This window comes from Archocentrus centrarchus, chromosome 5 (genome assembly GCF_007364275.1).
Source record: "Archocentrus centrarchus isolate MPI-CPG fArcCen1 chromosome 5, fArcCen1, whole genome shotgun sequence".
Taxonomy (NCBI): Eukaryota; Metazoa; Chordata; class Actinopteri; order Cichliformes; family Cichlidae; genus Archocentrus; species Archocentrus centrarchus.
The window spans coordinates 20,125,576-20,143,201 of record NC_044350.1 but is presented as its reverse complement, the minus strand read 5'-3'; the positions used below and the strand labels follow the sequence as shown (position 1 = coordinate 20,143,201).

General features: G+C 39.1%; 1 protein-coding gene across 1 annotated transcript; it reads left to right on the top strand.

The window, feature by feature from the left end:
* The first annotated feature begins 1,711 nt into the window (after positions 1-1,711).
* Positions 1,712-16,995, top strand: rab44 (RAB44, member RAS oncogene family). The gene is made up of 9 exons (XM_030728859.1): positions 1,712-7,189; positions 7,801-7,868; positions 9,928-9,998; positions 10,100-10,237; positions 11,632-11,713; positions 14,358-14,472; positions 15,553-15,651; positions 15,763-15,839; positions 15,958-16,995. Exons 1-9 carry the CDS (start codon positions 1,712-1,714, stop codon positions 16,043-16,045), a joined length of 6,216 nt encoding a protein of 2,071 aa, XP_030584719.1. The 3' UTR covers positions 16,046-16,995.
* The last annotated feature ends 631 nt before the right edge of the window (positions 16,996-17,626 follow it).

Sequence of the window (17,626 nt, the reverse complement as noted above, 5' to 3'; positions counted from 1 at the left end):
TGGAGACTTAGCCCAAACTGAAATCAGCAGCACTTACCAGTCTCAACTGATGGTGCAGAGTGCTGATCAATCTGCAACCAAACTGGAAGTTTCAACTCCTGATGACAAACAAGGTGAATATCACTTTTTGACAGAGGAAAACAAGGAAGGCGGTGCTTGTGACAGCAACGACGCTGAAGTTTCTCTTCAAGCTCCACCCTCAGAAGTAAATACTCCTTTTGAATCCCAACTTGAGGACAATACTGTGAGTGTAGATGAGAAAGGTCACAGTGACTTTGACAGGAGAAACAAAAGAAAAATGGGATCCAGCCGTAGAAATAAAGGAAGGCAGCATGAGAAGGAATTTACAAATGAAGATACAATTGTTGATGAAATCCCTGAAACAACAAAAATGTCAGCAACAGAGACGACAAGACCTGAAGAATTATTGCAAGAACATGAGTGTGACATTCCTCTGTCTGTGCCATATGACAGCGCCATGTTTACAGTGTCTACACCTGCTTATTCTACTGAGGTCCAGAACCCAAGTGCAGCAAGCTATCCTGAGATTAGCTTGGAGACTTTCACTCGAGAAAATGAAAATATCCAAGAAGATCAAAATCAAACAGTCTTAAATGTGCTTTCAGATAAACCAGCTGAGGTTGAGATGGAAGAAGTGGAAAGAGATGATACTCTTCAGGATGAAATTAAACATACTCATCATTTAGATGATGCTGCGACAAAAGTGCAGGAAGAGGAGGTTAAGCCACCACAAATGCAAGAAATGCTGCAGAAAGATTTCTCATCTGAAAATGTGATTGATGATGCCACAGAAAACTCTTCAGTTATTACTGGAGACTTAGCCCAAACTGAAATCAGCAGCACTTACCAGTCTCAACTGATGGTGCAGAGTGCTGATCAATCTGCAACCAAACTGGAAGTTTCAACTCCTGATGACAAACAAGGTGAATATCACTTTTTGACAGAGGAAAACAAGGAAGGCGGTGCTTGTGACAGCAACGACGCTGAAGTTTCTCTTCAAGCTCCACCCTCAGAAGTAAATACTCCTTTTGAATCCCAACTTGAGGACAATACTGTGAGTGTAGATGAGAAAGGTCACAGTGACTTTGACAGGAGAAACAAAAGAAAAATGGGATCCCACCGTAGAAATAAAGGAAGGCAGCATGAGAAGGAATTTACAAATGAAGATACAATTGTTGATGAAATCACTGAAACAACAAAAATGTCAGCAACAGAAACGACAAGACCTGAAGAATTATTGCAAGAACATGAGTGTGACATTCCTCTGTCTGTGCCATATGACAGTGCCATGTTTACAGTGTCTACACCTGCTTATTCTACTGAGGTCCAGAACCCAAGTGCAGCAAGCTATCCTGAGATTAGCTTGGAGACTTTCACTCGAGAAAATGAAAATATCCAAGAAGATCAAAGTCAAACAGTCTTAAATGTGCTTTCAGATAAACCAGCTGAAGTTAAGATGGAAGAAGTGGAAAGAGGTGATACTCTTCAGGATGAAATTAAACATACTCATCATTTAGATGATGCTGCGACAAAAGTGCAGGAAGAGGAGGTTAAGCCACCACAAATGCAAGAAATGCTGCAGAAAGATTTCTCATCTGAAAATGTGATTGATGATGCCACAGAAAACTCTTCAGTTATTACTGGAGACTTAGCCCAAACTGAAATCAGCAGCACTTACCAGTCTCAACTGATGGTGCAGAGTGCTGATCAATCTGCAACCAAACTGGAAGTTTCAACTCCTGATGACAAACAAGGTGAATATCACTTTTTGACAGAGGAAAACAAGGAAGGCGGTGCTTGTGACAGCAACGACGCTGAAGTTTCTCTTCAAGCTCCACCCTCAGAAGTAAATACTCCTTTTGAATCCCAACTTGAGGACAATACTGTGAGTGTAGATGAGAAAGGTCACAGTGACTTTGACAGGAGAAACAAAAGAAAAATGGGATCCAGCCGTAGAAATAAAGGAAGGCAGCATGAGAAGGAATTTACAAATGAAGATACAATTGTTGATGAAATCCCTGAAACAACAAAAATGTCAGCAACAGAAACGACAAGACCTGAAGAATTATTGCAAGAACATGAGTGTGACATTCCTCTGTCTGTGCCATATGACAGCGCCATGTTTACAGTGTCTACACCTGCTTATTCTACTGAGGTCCAGAACCCAAGTGCAGCAAGCTATCCTGAGATTAGCTTGGAGACTTTCACTCGAGAAAATGAAAATATCCAAGAAGATCAAAATCAAACAGTCTTAAATGTGCTTTCAGATAAACCAGCTGAAGTTAAGATGGAAGAAGTGGAAAGAGGTGATACTCTTCAGGATGAAATTAAACATACTCATCATTTAGATGATGCTGCGACAAAAGTGCAGGAAGAGGAGGTTAAGCCACCACAAATGCAAGAAATGCTGCAGAAAGATTTCTCATCTGAAAATGTGATTGATGATGCCACAGAAAACTCTTCAGTTATTACTGGAGACTTAGCCCAAACTGAAATCAGCAGTACTTACCAGTCTCAACTGATGGTGCAGAGTGCTGATCAATCTGCAACCAAACTGGAAGTTTCAACTCCTGATGACAAACAAGGTGAATATCACTTTTTGACTGTGGAAAAAGAGGAAGGCGGTGCTTGTGACAGCAACGACGCTGAAGTTTCTCTTCAAGCTCCACCCTCAGAAGTAAATACTCCTTTTGAATCCCAACTTGAGGACAATACTGTGAGTGTAGATGAGAAAGGTCACAGTGACTTTGACAGGAGAAACAAAAGAAAAATGGGATCCCGCCGTAGAAATAAAGGAAGGCAGCATGAGAAGGAATTTACAAATGAAGATACAATTGTTGATGAAATCACTGAAACAACAAAAATGTCAGCAACAGAAACGACAAGACCTGAAGAATTATTGCAAGAACATGAGTGTGACATTCCTCTGTCTGTGCCATATGACAGTGCCATGTTTACAGTGTCTACACCTGCTTATTCTACTGAGGTCCAGAACCCAAGTGCAGCAAGCTATCCTGAGATTAGCTTGGAGACTTTCACTCGAGAAAATGAAAATATCCAAGAAGATCAAAGTCAAACAGTCTTAAATGTGCTTTCAGATAAACCAGCTGAAGTTGAGATGGAAGAAGTGGAAAGAGATGATACTCTTCAGGATGAAGTGAAAGATGCTCATTATTCAGAGGATGCCGTGACAAAAGTGCAGGAAAAGGAGGTTAAGCCACCACAAATGCAAGAAATGCTGCAGAAAGATTTTTCATCTGAAAATGTGATTGATGATGCCACAGAAAACTCTTCAGTTATTACTGGAGACTTAGCCCAAACTGAAATCAGCAGTACTTATCAGTCTCAACTGATGGTGCAGAGTGCTGATCAATCTGCAACCAAACTGGAAGTTTCAACTCCTGATGACAAACAAGGTGAATATCACTTTTTGACAGAGGAAAACAAGGAAGGCGGTGCTTGTGACAGCAACGACGCTGAAGTTTCTCTTCAAGCTCCACCCTCAGAAGTAAATACTCCTTTTGAATCCCAACTTGAGGACAATACTGTGAGTGTCAATGAGAAAAGTCACAGTGACTTTGACAGGAGAAACAAAAGAAAAATGGGATCCAGCCGTAGAAATAAAGGAAGGCAGCGTGAGAAGGAATTTACAAATGAAGATACAATTGTTGATGAAATCCCTGAAACAACAAAAATGTCAGCAACAGAGACGACAAGACCTGAAGAATTATTGCAAGAACATGAGTGTGACATTCCTCTGTCTGTGCCATATGACAGTGCCATGTTTACAGTGTCTACACCTGCTTATTCTACTGAGGTCCAGAACCCAAGTGCAGCAAGCTATCCTGAGATTAGCTTGGAGACTTTCACTCGAGAAAATGAAAATATCCAAGAAGATCAAAATCAAACAGTCTTAAATGTGCTTTCAGATAAACCAGCTGAGGTTGAGATGGAAGAAGTGGAAAGAGATGATACTCTTCAGGATGAAGTGAAAGATGCTCATTATTCAGAGGATGCCGTGACAAAAGTGCAGGAAGAGGAGGTTAAGCCACCACAAATGCAAGAAATGCTGCAGAAAGATTTCTCATCTGAAAATGTGATTGATGATGCCACAGAAAACTCTTCAGTTATTTCTGGAGACTTAGCCCAAACTGAAATCAGCAGCACTTACCAGTCTCAACTGATGGTGCAGAGTGCTGATCAATCTGCAACCAAACTGGAAGTTTCAACTCCTGATGACAAACAAGGTGAATATCACTTTTTGACAGAGGAAAACAAGGAAGGCGGTGCTTGTGACAGCAACGACGCTGAAGTTTCTCTTCAAGCTCCACCCTCAGAAGTAAATACTCCTTTTGAATCCCAACTTGAGGACAATACTGTGAGTGTAGATGAGAAAAGTCACAGTGACTTTGACAGGAGAAACAAAAGAAAAATGGGATCCAGCCGTAGAAATAAAGGAAGGCAGTATGAGAAGGAATTTACAAACGAAGATACAATTGTTGATAAAATCCCTGAAACAACAAAAATGTCAGCAACAGAAACGACAAGACCTGAAGAATTATTGCAAGAACATGAGTGTGACATTCCTCTGTCTGTGCCATATGACAGCACCATGTTTACAGTGTCTACACCTGCTTATTCTACTGAGGTCCAGAACCCAAGTGCAGCAAGCTATCCTGAGATTAGTTTGGAGACTTTCACTCGTGAAGGCGAAAATCTCCAGGAGGATCAACATCAAACAGTCTTAAATGTGATTTCAGATACAGAAGTGGTGATTGGGCTGAAAGAAGTGGAAAAACAGGAGGACACCGAACTGTTAACACAGAATGCAAATTTACAAGGCAACAATTTATTAAGTAGGGCAACAGAATGCATGATCACAACTGAGATAACAACTGAAAAAAGCAGCCTTAGAGGAAGCAGTGATGTTGAAGGCAGAGTTGTACAAGAAACATTTTTATTATCAAAATATGTGTTGTCTACAAATAGGGAACAACATGAGCACTGCAACCCGGATGAAGTCACCAGAGCTCAGCAGTCAGACAGTGCATCAGTGCATCAAACTGACTACATCTCAATTACAGAGAGAGAGTATTCTCACCAAACACCCCTATCTGAAACAAATACCTCTTTGGACTTCCAAACTCAGGATAATTCTCAGAGCATCACAGAAGATCACACAGGCCTCAGCCGTGCAGGGAACAGAAAGAAACTGGGGTCAAGTCGAAGAAATAAAGGAAGACAGTGTGTTAATGACACTGATGCTTATCAGGAACTTAAAAATGAAGTTGTAGAAAATCCCACAAGTGATGAAGCCCTCACAACAGTTAAAATGTCACCATCAACAGCAAAGGAGGAACAAGCAGACGACCTCATATCCACTGAGAAAGCAATGCAGATTAGCTCAGCTGCAAATGAAGATGAAAATACAAAAAAGCTGTCGGAGGAAGATTCATTTTTCTTACAAAATGATATGGGCAGCAGTACAATTGTGACATCAGACAGTAATTCATGCTCAAACAACGATGGTTTTCTGAACTCTAACCAGGATGTCAATGAGGAAAATAAACTTGTTGAAGAGACTGAGGATTTGGATCAGCTTACAGGATGTGACACAGTTACAAAGCACCTGATGCAATCGCCACAAGCCTCAGTTTGTAACGTTGCCTCAGACATGCAACACATCTCATATCATGATGGCATTATAAGCTCTTGCTCTGTGGATATGCTTGATAAAGAAGAAGCGCTTCAAATCCAAAACGCCACAACTCTATCTTCAGACAAAGACCTACTGGGACAACAAATCGAAGACATGAGTACTTCAAACAAAGTTGTGTCTACTGCAAAAGAACCAGCTTTGCATGCATCAGATGGAATGACAATTTGCACAGCAATGCATGCAAGCAACAACCAGCTAGAACAAACTCAATCGGGTAACAGAAGTAATCTGCAAATAAATCCAAAACAGAAGAGGAGAAAGATGGGTTCTACTCGCAGGACTCAACTCAACAGGAAAAATGAAGAGGAAACAGACAACACAGATGAAACCAAGGAAAGTGAGTTTAATGCTGAAATTGATATGAGGAATCTTGACAAGATGGATGCGGGAGAGTTACTGTTAACTATAGACGTATCAGAAAATGAAACTGCACAACCGTTATTCTCTGCTGTTCATAAACAACAGGAAACTGATGAAGCCACTTCTGTACCAAGCAGTACAGAGAGCAATGTGACACCAGTAAAAGATTTTAAGGCCCCTCTTCCTAAACAATCTACTTCCCTCAGTGAGGAAACTATCAGTCCGGTTACATGTGCTAAGGTAGGTGATGTAAGGGAAGTTATTGTGGAGCTACCACAACTAGATGATTGCACAAGCTCTGAGATGCAAATAACCACTGTGGTCGTGGGTAGAAGCAGACGCTTCATAAATCAGTTGCTGCCCCCAAATACCGATCCTGCATCAGACACTGGCATAACGGAAGGGAGTTTAGAATCTTCCACTGAGGCCAGGCAGACTACACAAAGTGACACAGAAAGGCCAGGGAGCATAAAGGTAATACAAGATCAAGACACTAATGAGAAAAAGTCAAATGACTTTAATGACGAAGCTCTTGATAAAAACCCAGAGATGAAGAATTCAAGTCCAAATCTAAATTCGACCAACAGGAGAAGAAAGATGGGCTCCAGTCGCAAGAATCTTAAATCCAGAAACAAAGAAGACCTGCATCAACAGCAGGAGGTGGATAATGAGGCAAAAGAGATGGGAACAAATGTTGCACATACTGAGAGTTTCCCTGGAATCACAGTAGAGCTTCAGCTTCACATAGAACCCAAAGGCAGTGACTGTGAACAAGCAAAAGAGAAAGTATTTGAAACAGTGGAAATCAGCCCTCCAGGTCAGTCTCAAGTTAAATCTCTGGCTGAGCAAACAGCTGAAGAAAGGCCTGATTCTCAAGGCCAACTAGTAGAAACAGAACATAGGCTGACTGCAAATTACCTCCTATCTACCTCCCCCAACAATGATGTGGTGTCAGAATCAGCATCTGGAGGGAGGAAAAGAAAAATGGGATCTAGCCGAAAGACCCGTGGACATCAACGTACAGAAGACCAAACAGCAGAGGGTGCAATAATAGATGATCAAAATGGGAGGGATGCCAAAATTTCAGAGGTAAGCAGCAAAATATTGGGGTTTTTTTGTCATTTTTTTTCCCACTATCTAGTAGAAATCCTATCTGTTTCCAATTTTACCAAAACTAATGCACAGACTATATTTAATTTGAACACTAAATGGTATGGTAGTCATTAAACTTTGTTGTATTTATAATTTTGTGCCTTTAACTTGAAGTGAATGGTTATTATTGGAGAAGTGAGTGTTCTTTCAACATAGGCGAGTCTACAATGTTCTGTACTTCTCATTTGCTGTTGACACCTTGCAAACTGGTCAAATGTTTGTGGTGAGAGCATACAACAGTGAACTAAAAAGAGGAACATGAGGTTTACATAACATGTTTCACATACAATAAAGGAGAACCTGCCATGAATATTCCACCTTCTTTGGAAACCTGACAGATGAGGGCTTTGAATGAGATCAGAAAATGATGACTTTCAAAATGTCACAATAAACGAACATGGGAAACCTATGTGTCACAATGTCACATATTATTTGAAGATGACTGATTAATAGATGATAACTAATTGAAGAAGAATTTTTTCTACTATCACCTCATGAATGAGTCTGTGATCCACACTCAGAGAAAGTCCTATATTTACTTTCTGCAGGCTGAAGAAAGTGACAATAAACCATCATCGGGCATCTCAAAGAGTGGAGAGCACACAAAGGCTGTGAGGTGAGTTTGACACACAGAGATTCGTCAGAGATTAAATGTTAATTAAAAGTAACTCAGTGACAAATCTTGATTCCAGTTTACTGAATAAGTACAAATTTGTTGCAATGTAATCTATTAAGTGTTATGCTGAATGTGCATGTGAGTATTCTATATGCAGCAATGAAGACCTTACTATAATGTCATTCACCTCCAACAGCCTTACAAGGGGTGTAGTTCATATCTAGATGTTATTTTATTTTTCTCTGAAGCAGAGACACCACAGCTTTGTAATATGGTAATCTCATCTCAAATCCTGTTCTGACCTAGTTTTTATCTCATCAGAAAGTTACTTCCCTAGCTGTTAGTCTTTAGAACAAAGACTATTCACTTCATAATGGCTGGAGACATTTTACAATTTTTTAATCTATTTAAGTTACATCCATATGAAAAAGTAAGTACAATTTATTTGAATTATAAGGTTTAATTCATCTGGACATTAAAAAAAAAATCATCTGGCTCTTAGAAGGTCTTAAAATTCAGTAAATACAACCTCAGATGAACAACAACACATGGCGTATTACACTGTGTCAATATTTATTTAACAAAAACTAAACCACAATGACGAAGCAGTGTGTGAAAAAAGAAGTGCACTCTTACTGCTTGGGTGTGACTGCCTCTACAAACCCAGAAGCTTCCAATTTCCCAACAATTCAAAAACATTCAAGATAGCTGCCAATTTTCCCAGGACTGGATGTCCCAGCAAATTCAACTCCAAGGTTTGAACTGAGCAATGCTCAGAGAAACTGTGAAAAGCCCAAGAGCTACATCTCAGACTCTACAGGCCCACATGTTAAATGTAAGTCCAAGACAGCAGTTGCCAGGTGCTGCCATGTTCTCTCCAAAAAAGAACATTGCAGCACCACTTTGGTTTGCAAAGTTACATCTGAGCAAACCACAAAACTTCTGGAACAATGTGCTTTAGACAGATGAGACCAAAGTGGAGATGTCTGGCCATTATGCATGGCGGAACATTTGACAAAACCAAACACAGCACATCAGCACAAAGACCTCATACTGTCAAGCATGGTGGTGGAGGGGTGATGATTTGGGTTTGAGTTGCATTGGGTTTGAGTTGCATTCACAGGACCTGGGCCTTGCAGTCATTGAGTCGAGCATAAAGTATTTTAGAGTCAAATGTGAAACAATCTGTCCAACAGCTTGATTCAAATTGGGTCATGCAATAGGACAGTGATCCCGAGCACGGGATCTACAAATCTACAACAATGACTGAAAAAGAAAAGAATCTGCAATGGTCCAGTCAAAGTTCAGACCTTAACCTAAATGAAATGCTGTAGCAGGAACTTAAGAAAGTTGTAAATAAACGAATGCCTGCAAATCTCAATGAACTGAAGCAATGTTGAAACAAAGTTTTGGACAAAATTCCTTCGCAAAGATGTAAGAGACCGACAAAGTCATACAGAAAAAAGTTACTTAAGTTATTTCTGTGAAAGGTGGTTCTACAAGATACTGAATCATAGGGTGTGTTTAGTTTTTTTGCACACTGCTTCTGCATTTTTGCTTAGTATTTGTTAAATTAATAATGACATGGTGCAATATGTTGTGTGTTGTTGTTTATCTGCGGTTGTATTTAAATCATTTTAGAAACTGGAAATGACTGGGTGATTTATTATGTCCTGATACATAACAACTTGAATTGCAAGAGGGTGTACTTTCCTTCTTTTTGCAAACTTTAAACATGCAGTTATGCAGTTACTACTGTACACTCCATATAATAAGTGTTTTCAGGTGACCTGCTCAGAGACGAGGCATTAATGCCACCAGAGCGGTATGCTTTAATCACGCACAGCTTCCTTCTCCTCACTTTTTTAAAATAAATAATCGCAATTTAAGTGAATGATAGAAATTCTTGCACAACAAATGATAGCTATTTCTCAAACTCCAATATAAGCTTGTGGATTTCTGAAAACTGACAGCTTCAACCTTGCAGAGCCTTGAGTGTGGCTCATTTAGGTTGTATATGTCATGAAGTTTGAAGTGTGTTTGGCCGTCTGTTTCACAGTGAGAAGACTTCAGCCAAACCTTGTAATGCTGAAACCTTCCTGGGTCAAGAGAGTCAAACCCTTTCTTTGGGTAAGAAGGCGATCAGTGTCACAGCAGATTACCAATAATTAGAGGGAAGGTATACATCAAAAGTTAGAAATGTAATGTGTGACCAGACGTTTTTGTTTTAGTTGGTAATCCCGGAGGGACAGACCTCAAATCAAAGCGTTACGATGTGGTGATGATCGGAGACAGCAGCGTGGGAAAGACCTCCTTCATGAAAAGAGCTCAGAGTGGGAAGTTTTCTTTAGATTTGCCTGCCTCAATCGGTAAGATCCTGAATTTTTATTTTACAATTAATCCTACAAATGTGTGTAAAAGTGATGCCACATAAATATTGTGGCATGTGGTTCTTGTTCTGCTTGATTTAAGTGCGGCTTTTGATACAGTTGACCATGATATTTTAATATCCCGTTTACAGTATCTTGTGGGTATTCGCGGCACTGCTCTGAAATGGTTCAAATCTTATCTAGCAGACAGAACTATCTCAGTTAGCTTTGCTGGCTCTGATTCCTCCTCTGCCCCCCTTTTATGTGGGGTTCCACAGGGCTCAATTTTGGGGCCCTTGCTTTTTTCACTTTATCTGCTTCCACTGGGATCCATTCTTAGAAAACATGGAATCGCCTTTCACTGCTACGCTGATGATAGCCAAATCTATGTGCCATTAAAGAAGAAGGATGGATTCCAAATTAAATCTCTTCTTGCATGTCTTGATGACATTAAAGCTTGGATGGCCCTAAATTTTCTACATTTTAATGAAAAAAAGACTGAAGTGTTGGTGCTTAGACCCAGTAGCTCTTGTGAGCCTCCGCCCCAGGTTGACTTGGGCCCTTTGGCCTCATATGTTAAGCCCACAATTACAAATCTGGGCTTTATAATGGACAGTGATTTTAAACTGGACAGACAAATCAGTGAAGTAGTGAAGTCTAGCTTCTTTCACTTAAGGCAATTGACAAAGGTAAAACCTATCCTTTCTAGGCAGCATCTAGAAACAGTGATACATGCCTTTATTACATCTCGGCTTGATTACTGTAACGCACTTTATGTTGGAGTCAGCCAGTCTTCTCTTTCACGTCTCCAGTTGGTTCAAAATGCCGCTGCACGTCTCCTGACTGGAACACGTAAAAGACAGCATGTTACACCTGTCCTGGCTTCACTCCACTGGCTGCCTGTGCACTTTAGAATCCATTTTAAGGTCCTTTTATTTGTTTTTAAATCCTTAAATGGCCTTGCTCCTCCTTACCTTTCTGAACTGCTTTGCTCCTATACTCCTGTCCGAGATCTTAGGTCATCTGATCAGATGCTGTTACGCATACAGAGATCTAAGCAGAAGCTCAGAGGGGACCGAGCCTTTTCCATTATTGCCCCTAAGTTGTGGAATGAATTGCCTTTGCACGTTAGACAATCGCCTTCACTGTCTATTTTTAAAACTCATCTTAAAACTTATTTATACTCTCTGGCCTTCAACCCAGCATGAGACATTGATCTTATCTATTTTAATGTTTTACTTGATTATTTAATTATTTATTTTTAATTGTTTTTCTTCTTTTAATATATATATATATTTTTTATTTTTTGGTGTACAGCACTTTGTATTTGCTGTGGCTTTTTAAAGTGCTTGATAAATAAAGCTTGATGATGATGATGATGATATTCTTTATAGGCCTGGATTCGCTGATTTGGCCCGTTGTAGTAGATGGAAAACCTCTGGTACTACAGCTATGGGACACAGCAGGCCAAGAAAGGTAAGTCTCCTCTCTCTTTTCAGAGTATATCACAGGACATATAAATAATACATCATTGTGCAAAAGTTTTGAGCCACACCTCATTTTATATTTTGCTAGGAAAATGGGAAATAGCAACAGTGATTTATTAAAACATGTGCAAACATACATGGAAATACAGAATATAAGGTGCAGAAAGAGTTTGTATAACTCAGATGAGCTTGAAAGTCAATATTTGGTATGACAACTTTAATTCTTCTACACAGCCTGAACTCTCTCAGGCAAGCTTTCTGGTAATTTCCTGTAATTTGAAGCAGTCTTCAGGAATAGTTCTTCAGGCTTCTTAAAGGACATTCAAAGTTCTTCTGTGGATGTTGGCTGTCTTTTGTTCTGTTCTCTGTCAAGATGATCCTACACTGCTTCAGTAATGTTGAGGTTTGGGCTCTGGGGAGGCCAATCCATGACTGATAGTGTTCCAGTGTGTGTTTTTCTATATAAGTATGCTTTTACTGCATTGGCAGTGTGTTTGGGATCACTGTCATGCTGTAAAATGAAACTGTTTATATTTTAGAGTTTATATTTCCATCAATTTTGACAACAGGTCCAACAGCACTGGCTGAAATGCAACTCCAAACCATGACAGAGCCTCTGTTTTTTAGGCCTACCACTTGTTATTTGTCTTCCATTTGTTCAGTTTCCTCATTTTCTTAAGGACACACTGCACACCATGTTAAGATAAGCCAAGTTTTCAGCTAATAGCTTTTTAGGAATCACCTTGCTGGTGCAAAAATACAATGTTATGCCTGTCAAACTGTTATCTTTGGCATTTTTTCATAGATTCAGCTAAAGAAATGGGAACAAATCATATTTTTGTGACAGGCTGCTAGTAACAAAGTGCCTAAACGTACAGCTAGTTGAAGTTAGGTGCCTTGTTTGTGCTTGAATGGGTTATAGGTCAGTGTTAAGTGTCTTCATGTTCCGGTACAGGGACTGGACTGAAAATGAGGGGTGACTCAAGATTTTTGCACAGTTTTGTAGTTGAAACAAGTATACTAGGTCAAATAAATATAAGTGATAACTGCTTTTTGAGTTTTTATTAAATCTTTCTTGGAGTTTGTTTTGTACAGTACATATAATGCTTGTAGGTATACTGGCTATAAGAGGATTGCAAAAGGCATATCCTAAATATCACAGTCATCAATGTGTTACGTATTATGGTATCAAAGTCTAACTTGTTTTGTATTTCACAACCCTGGAGTTCAGCTTATCTTTAACATTTCATCTTATGTAAATTCTGTAAATGAGTAACTCTTCTGACTTTAAAAACACTGGCAGCGACGCGTCTGCATTCCCATGACATAATAAAGGCAAAAGTACTGTTTGTTTTAAAGTGCATCACTTATCTACCCAAGTAAGGAATTCTGTCCTTGTGATTTCCTCGTACACGGCACAGGTCTGTCAGGAATAGGCATGGGCCAAATGGGAAAAGCAAAGATGACTTCATGATGAGCAAAAACAAAAAGAGCCATTCCAATCTTCCAATAAATAAAAACAATGGTTAATTCTTTCTGATTTGACATCCATTTCACATCCTGTGTATGGTTCATTTCTACCTATTAATTTCTATCACACTGTTCGGAAAACTAAAGGTAACCACTGACTTGGATGCATGTGTCCCAAACTGCAAGACAGCTACATATCCAGACGGAAAATCATTGATGTCAAATCTCAGCTTTTCAAAACAACTAAATGAGGACCCTCATCTGAGAAAAAAACATTTCTTGGAAAAAGTACAGGCTGTTATTTTACGGTTTATGATGGCCTGAATTTTGTGCCACAAGCAATGTCTTGCTGTTCTAGGGAGCATCTGTTTTCTTTTCTTTCTTTTTTTTTTTTCTGTGCATAGATAAACTTCCCTGATGGCCAAGGACACGCTAGCTGTCTCAGTGTACTGAGGGCTTCCTTGCCACTCTGTGTAGGCAGCACCCAGTGTTCAAAGCACTGTGTACACCTTGGAATTCAACAAAGATCTCTAATTACTGCCTGTAGCAATGTTTACCTAAATAACACTTGCTATTGTAGAGTTTGCTATATGGCAGCCCATTTGAACACGTGCCAGACAATGTGCTCAGAACAGTGTGTGTATTGAAGGATTGCTTCAGGCCAGAATGTAACTAGTTTCAGAACTGGTTTAGCACTTCTCAATAATGTTTTGTATTGCAGATTCCAGAACACAATACAGACTTTGCAGATATGAACACAATGTACTTGTAGTGTGAGGATGCTCCCATGCACACTTTACACTGCATGTTGGTGAATTTTAGGTAGACACGTGTTGGAGTCGTATGGTTAAAATAAATAGCAACAGTGACATTAGATGTACACTTTACAAAAATCTTCTAAGATCTCATGTGTTTTAGTTTTGCTCTAAGAATGACTGGATTTACATTTACCCATTTAAAAAGACAAGTATGAGACAAGGAAGCTTCTTGAAAAAAAAAAAGCTTTAATAAAGTCCCTGAAAACTATATTAAATTACAAATTTCTGACATTAACTGTTGAGTGAATGTGAGGAAAAGTAATTAGAGTGTGCTAGTTGTGCAGTTAGTGTCTTCTGGTTTCAAAAAGGAAATATTAATAGATTGCCTCTTTTCTGTGTTCAAAGGTTTCACAGTATCACCAAACAGGTCTTCCACAAAGCCCAGGCCTTTCTTTTGATGTATGACATCACTTCCACTAAAAGTTTTTCTGCAGTCAGCTACTGGGCAAACTGTATTCAGGTATGATGCTTTTCCATCTTCAATAGTTGATGTGGTTTTTGTTTATTTTTTTTTAATCTGAAGAACCTAATTTAAATACAACGGTCACTTCATTAGGTACAGATGTTCAACTATTCTTTAAAAAATATCTGCCAATCACATGGCAGCAAACTTAGTGCAATTAGGCATGTCGACTTTGACAAGACGACCCTCTAAAGTTCAAACTGAGCATCAGAATGGGGAAGAAAGGTGATTTGAATGGCTTGGAACATGGCACAGTTGTTGATGCCAGATGAGCATCAACAACCCTACACACAACCTGCTGTGTTCAGAGGAGAATGGCCAGACCAGACTGCTTCGACATCATAGGAAGGCAATAGTAACTCAAATAACTACTCCTTACAACCAAGGCATACATAAGACCATCTCTGAGTACACAATACACATAAACCGTGAAGCAGATGGGTTACAGCAGCAGAAGAATCCACTGGGTGCTAATCCTGTCGGTTAAGAACAGGAAACTGAGGTTATTCACACAAGCTCACCACTATTGGTTAATAGAAGATTGGAAAAACACTGCCTGGTCTGATAAGTTTCCATTTCTGCTGTGACATTTGAATGGTAGCGTCAGAATTTGGCGTAAACAGCATGAAAGCATGGATCCATCCTGCCCTGTTCAGGCTGTTGGTGGTGGAGGATATTTTCTTGGCACACTTAGTCTATGCTGACATGCTATCATGTCAATATGGACCAAAATCTCCAAGGAATATTTACAACACCTTGTTGAATGTATGCAACACAGAGTACCAACCTGGTACTAGCAAGGTGTGTACCTAACAAAGTGGCCTGTAAGTTCATAATCTACATTTAATATACTTAGATTTGATACTGAATTGCATATTTAAAACAGCAGCACATATTTAGAATAATAATACCAAAAGTGGCAAATATTATTATTTGCAGTGGATAAAAGCCAACAAGTATCAGTGTAAAATATTAAGGATTTATAGTCAAATGTCTGAAACATTTGAACCAGCCTACAAAGTTAAACCAGTTTGTAAACACATGTGCAAATTATCAAAAATTAATCATGTTCTGCAGGAGTCTGCTGCTGAAAATGTCATCGTTTTACTTCTTGGAAACAAGAACGACTGTTCACAGCGACAAGTTAAAACTCATCAGGGGGAAATTCTTGCTAAGGTGCAAACACGGTGCATTACACCCACTCATGACACAATCACATTCAGCTCAGTAGTTTTAATTATTAAACAGCCACAGTGACTGCAGTTTTTTTTCCATTTGACTCCACAGGAATATGACTTTGAGTTTATGGAGTGCAGTGCTGCCACAGGTGAAAATGTGATCCAGTCTTTGGAAATTGTAGCCAGGTACATGGATACTTATATTATGCATGTCTCTCTAACATGTTTTGGCATGCCTTTTAATATCCCTGTGTGTCGCCTGCTGTGACATCAGCTCATTGCGTTTTTGCTGTGTTGTTGCCAGGAAGCTGAGTCAAAGAATTGACACAAGAGAAGAAGCCACAGTGTTGCACAAAGAGCCAGAACAGAAAAAAAGCTCAAGATGTTGCTGAACAAAAAAAAAAAAAAGGCAAGTGGTGTGATCCTGCAAACGGGAGCACACTATACTGGTCTGGCTTTCTTGTAACCCAATACCTTCTATTATTTAACTTGTATTTACATGACTGTGTATACTATCTCATTACCTTTAGCTTTTAAATTATTTCTTCCAAACCCTTTCATGTGGAATATTAGTTTAGAGGGAAAGAGTTAATAGTGACTGAAGTTCTATACTTGCAGGAGAAGGCTTCCTCAGTATTTACTTACTTAATAACTACTCAGTAATTTAATGCATATACAAGCTATCATTTTGCACAGTGTGTTTTATTAGTGTGTAACATTAGTTTTTCTTCTGCAATATGAAATTTTTGTGCAATTTCGAATAATTTCAAATCAAGTCTTTTTGCAGATTGAAATTATTCCATATGACGCTGTAGTATCTAATCTCAAGCCGAATTTCACAAAGTCAATCTCTGTTGCTGTACATCTATTGAATGTGTGCGCTACACTGTATTCACTTTATGGACTTGCACTAAAATTAAATGTAAATGTGTATATAGTGTGTTTAATCTTAACAGGCAAATTGCCTCTCAGAGCTTACAGATATTTCTAAAGATCAAGAGAACGTGTGAACAAGAGCAAATCTTTGTATTTGTACCCATTTAGAAAAGTGTTGAATAATTACATTTCATGAAATCATTATATAATTATATTAGTTGTATCGTGAGTTTGTTTACCCTCTCTTTTAAATTAATAGTGTTGGAATTCATCTTCATTTCAGTTATTGTGTGTCTAGTCTGACATAACTATAAATCAATGTAATTCCTCTATAATTAAACACAGCATCAATGACACAATCAGCGGTTCCAAACATGAATGTATTCTTTATTCTTGTGCGTTTCCTTTGTGACCGAGTACCTTTAATCAAATTGTTTTAACAGCGTGCCTCATGATTAATAAATCTCCAGAAAAACAATCTGCCTGCTTGTGTACTTAATCTGCACCCTCGTGGAAGTTGCGTGTTTCCAGACTGACAAAGACAACTGTGTTAGCAGTGGAACAAGTTCTACAATGGTATGAAGAGCATGACAACAATGGCGCCACTGCAATAATCTCATAAGGTCTGAAAGGAGGTTTTGTGGCAAACAGAAATGCGCTGATCTCATGGGATACATATAACCACCTATGAGATGTTCACTTGAGTTATTCAGTTAATTCTGTTTCACGTTTAAACATTTAAAACATCAAAATACCCAGTAATGATGGATTTTTGTAGTGCAAATTCCAGTGATTTCATATCCAGAGTAACTGCTGCTGTGAGGTTTGTGTTGTAAACCAGATGAACTTAACATGGTTATAGACATTTGTATTTCAGCAAGCAAAACACATCCACACCAGAATGTAGGTAGGTGGTGGGCCACAAAAACAAGTCAGTGATAAAAGTAAAGAAAACAACAGCTCACACACTGTGAGGCTCCAGTTTTGCCTATTTGGAGCTGGAACCCTGCTGCGCACAAGCTGTTGAAGAAGCATACAACTCATAGTTTCCAGTAGTGGAAATGTAGCTATTTTCCCCATAAATAATCTCAAATCAA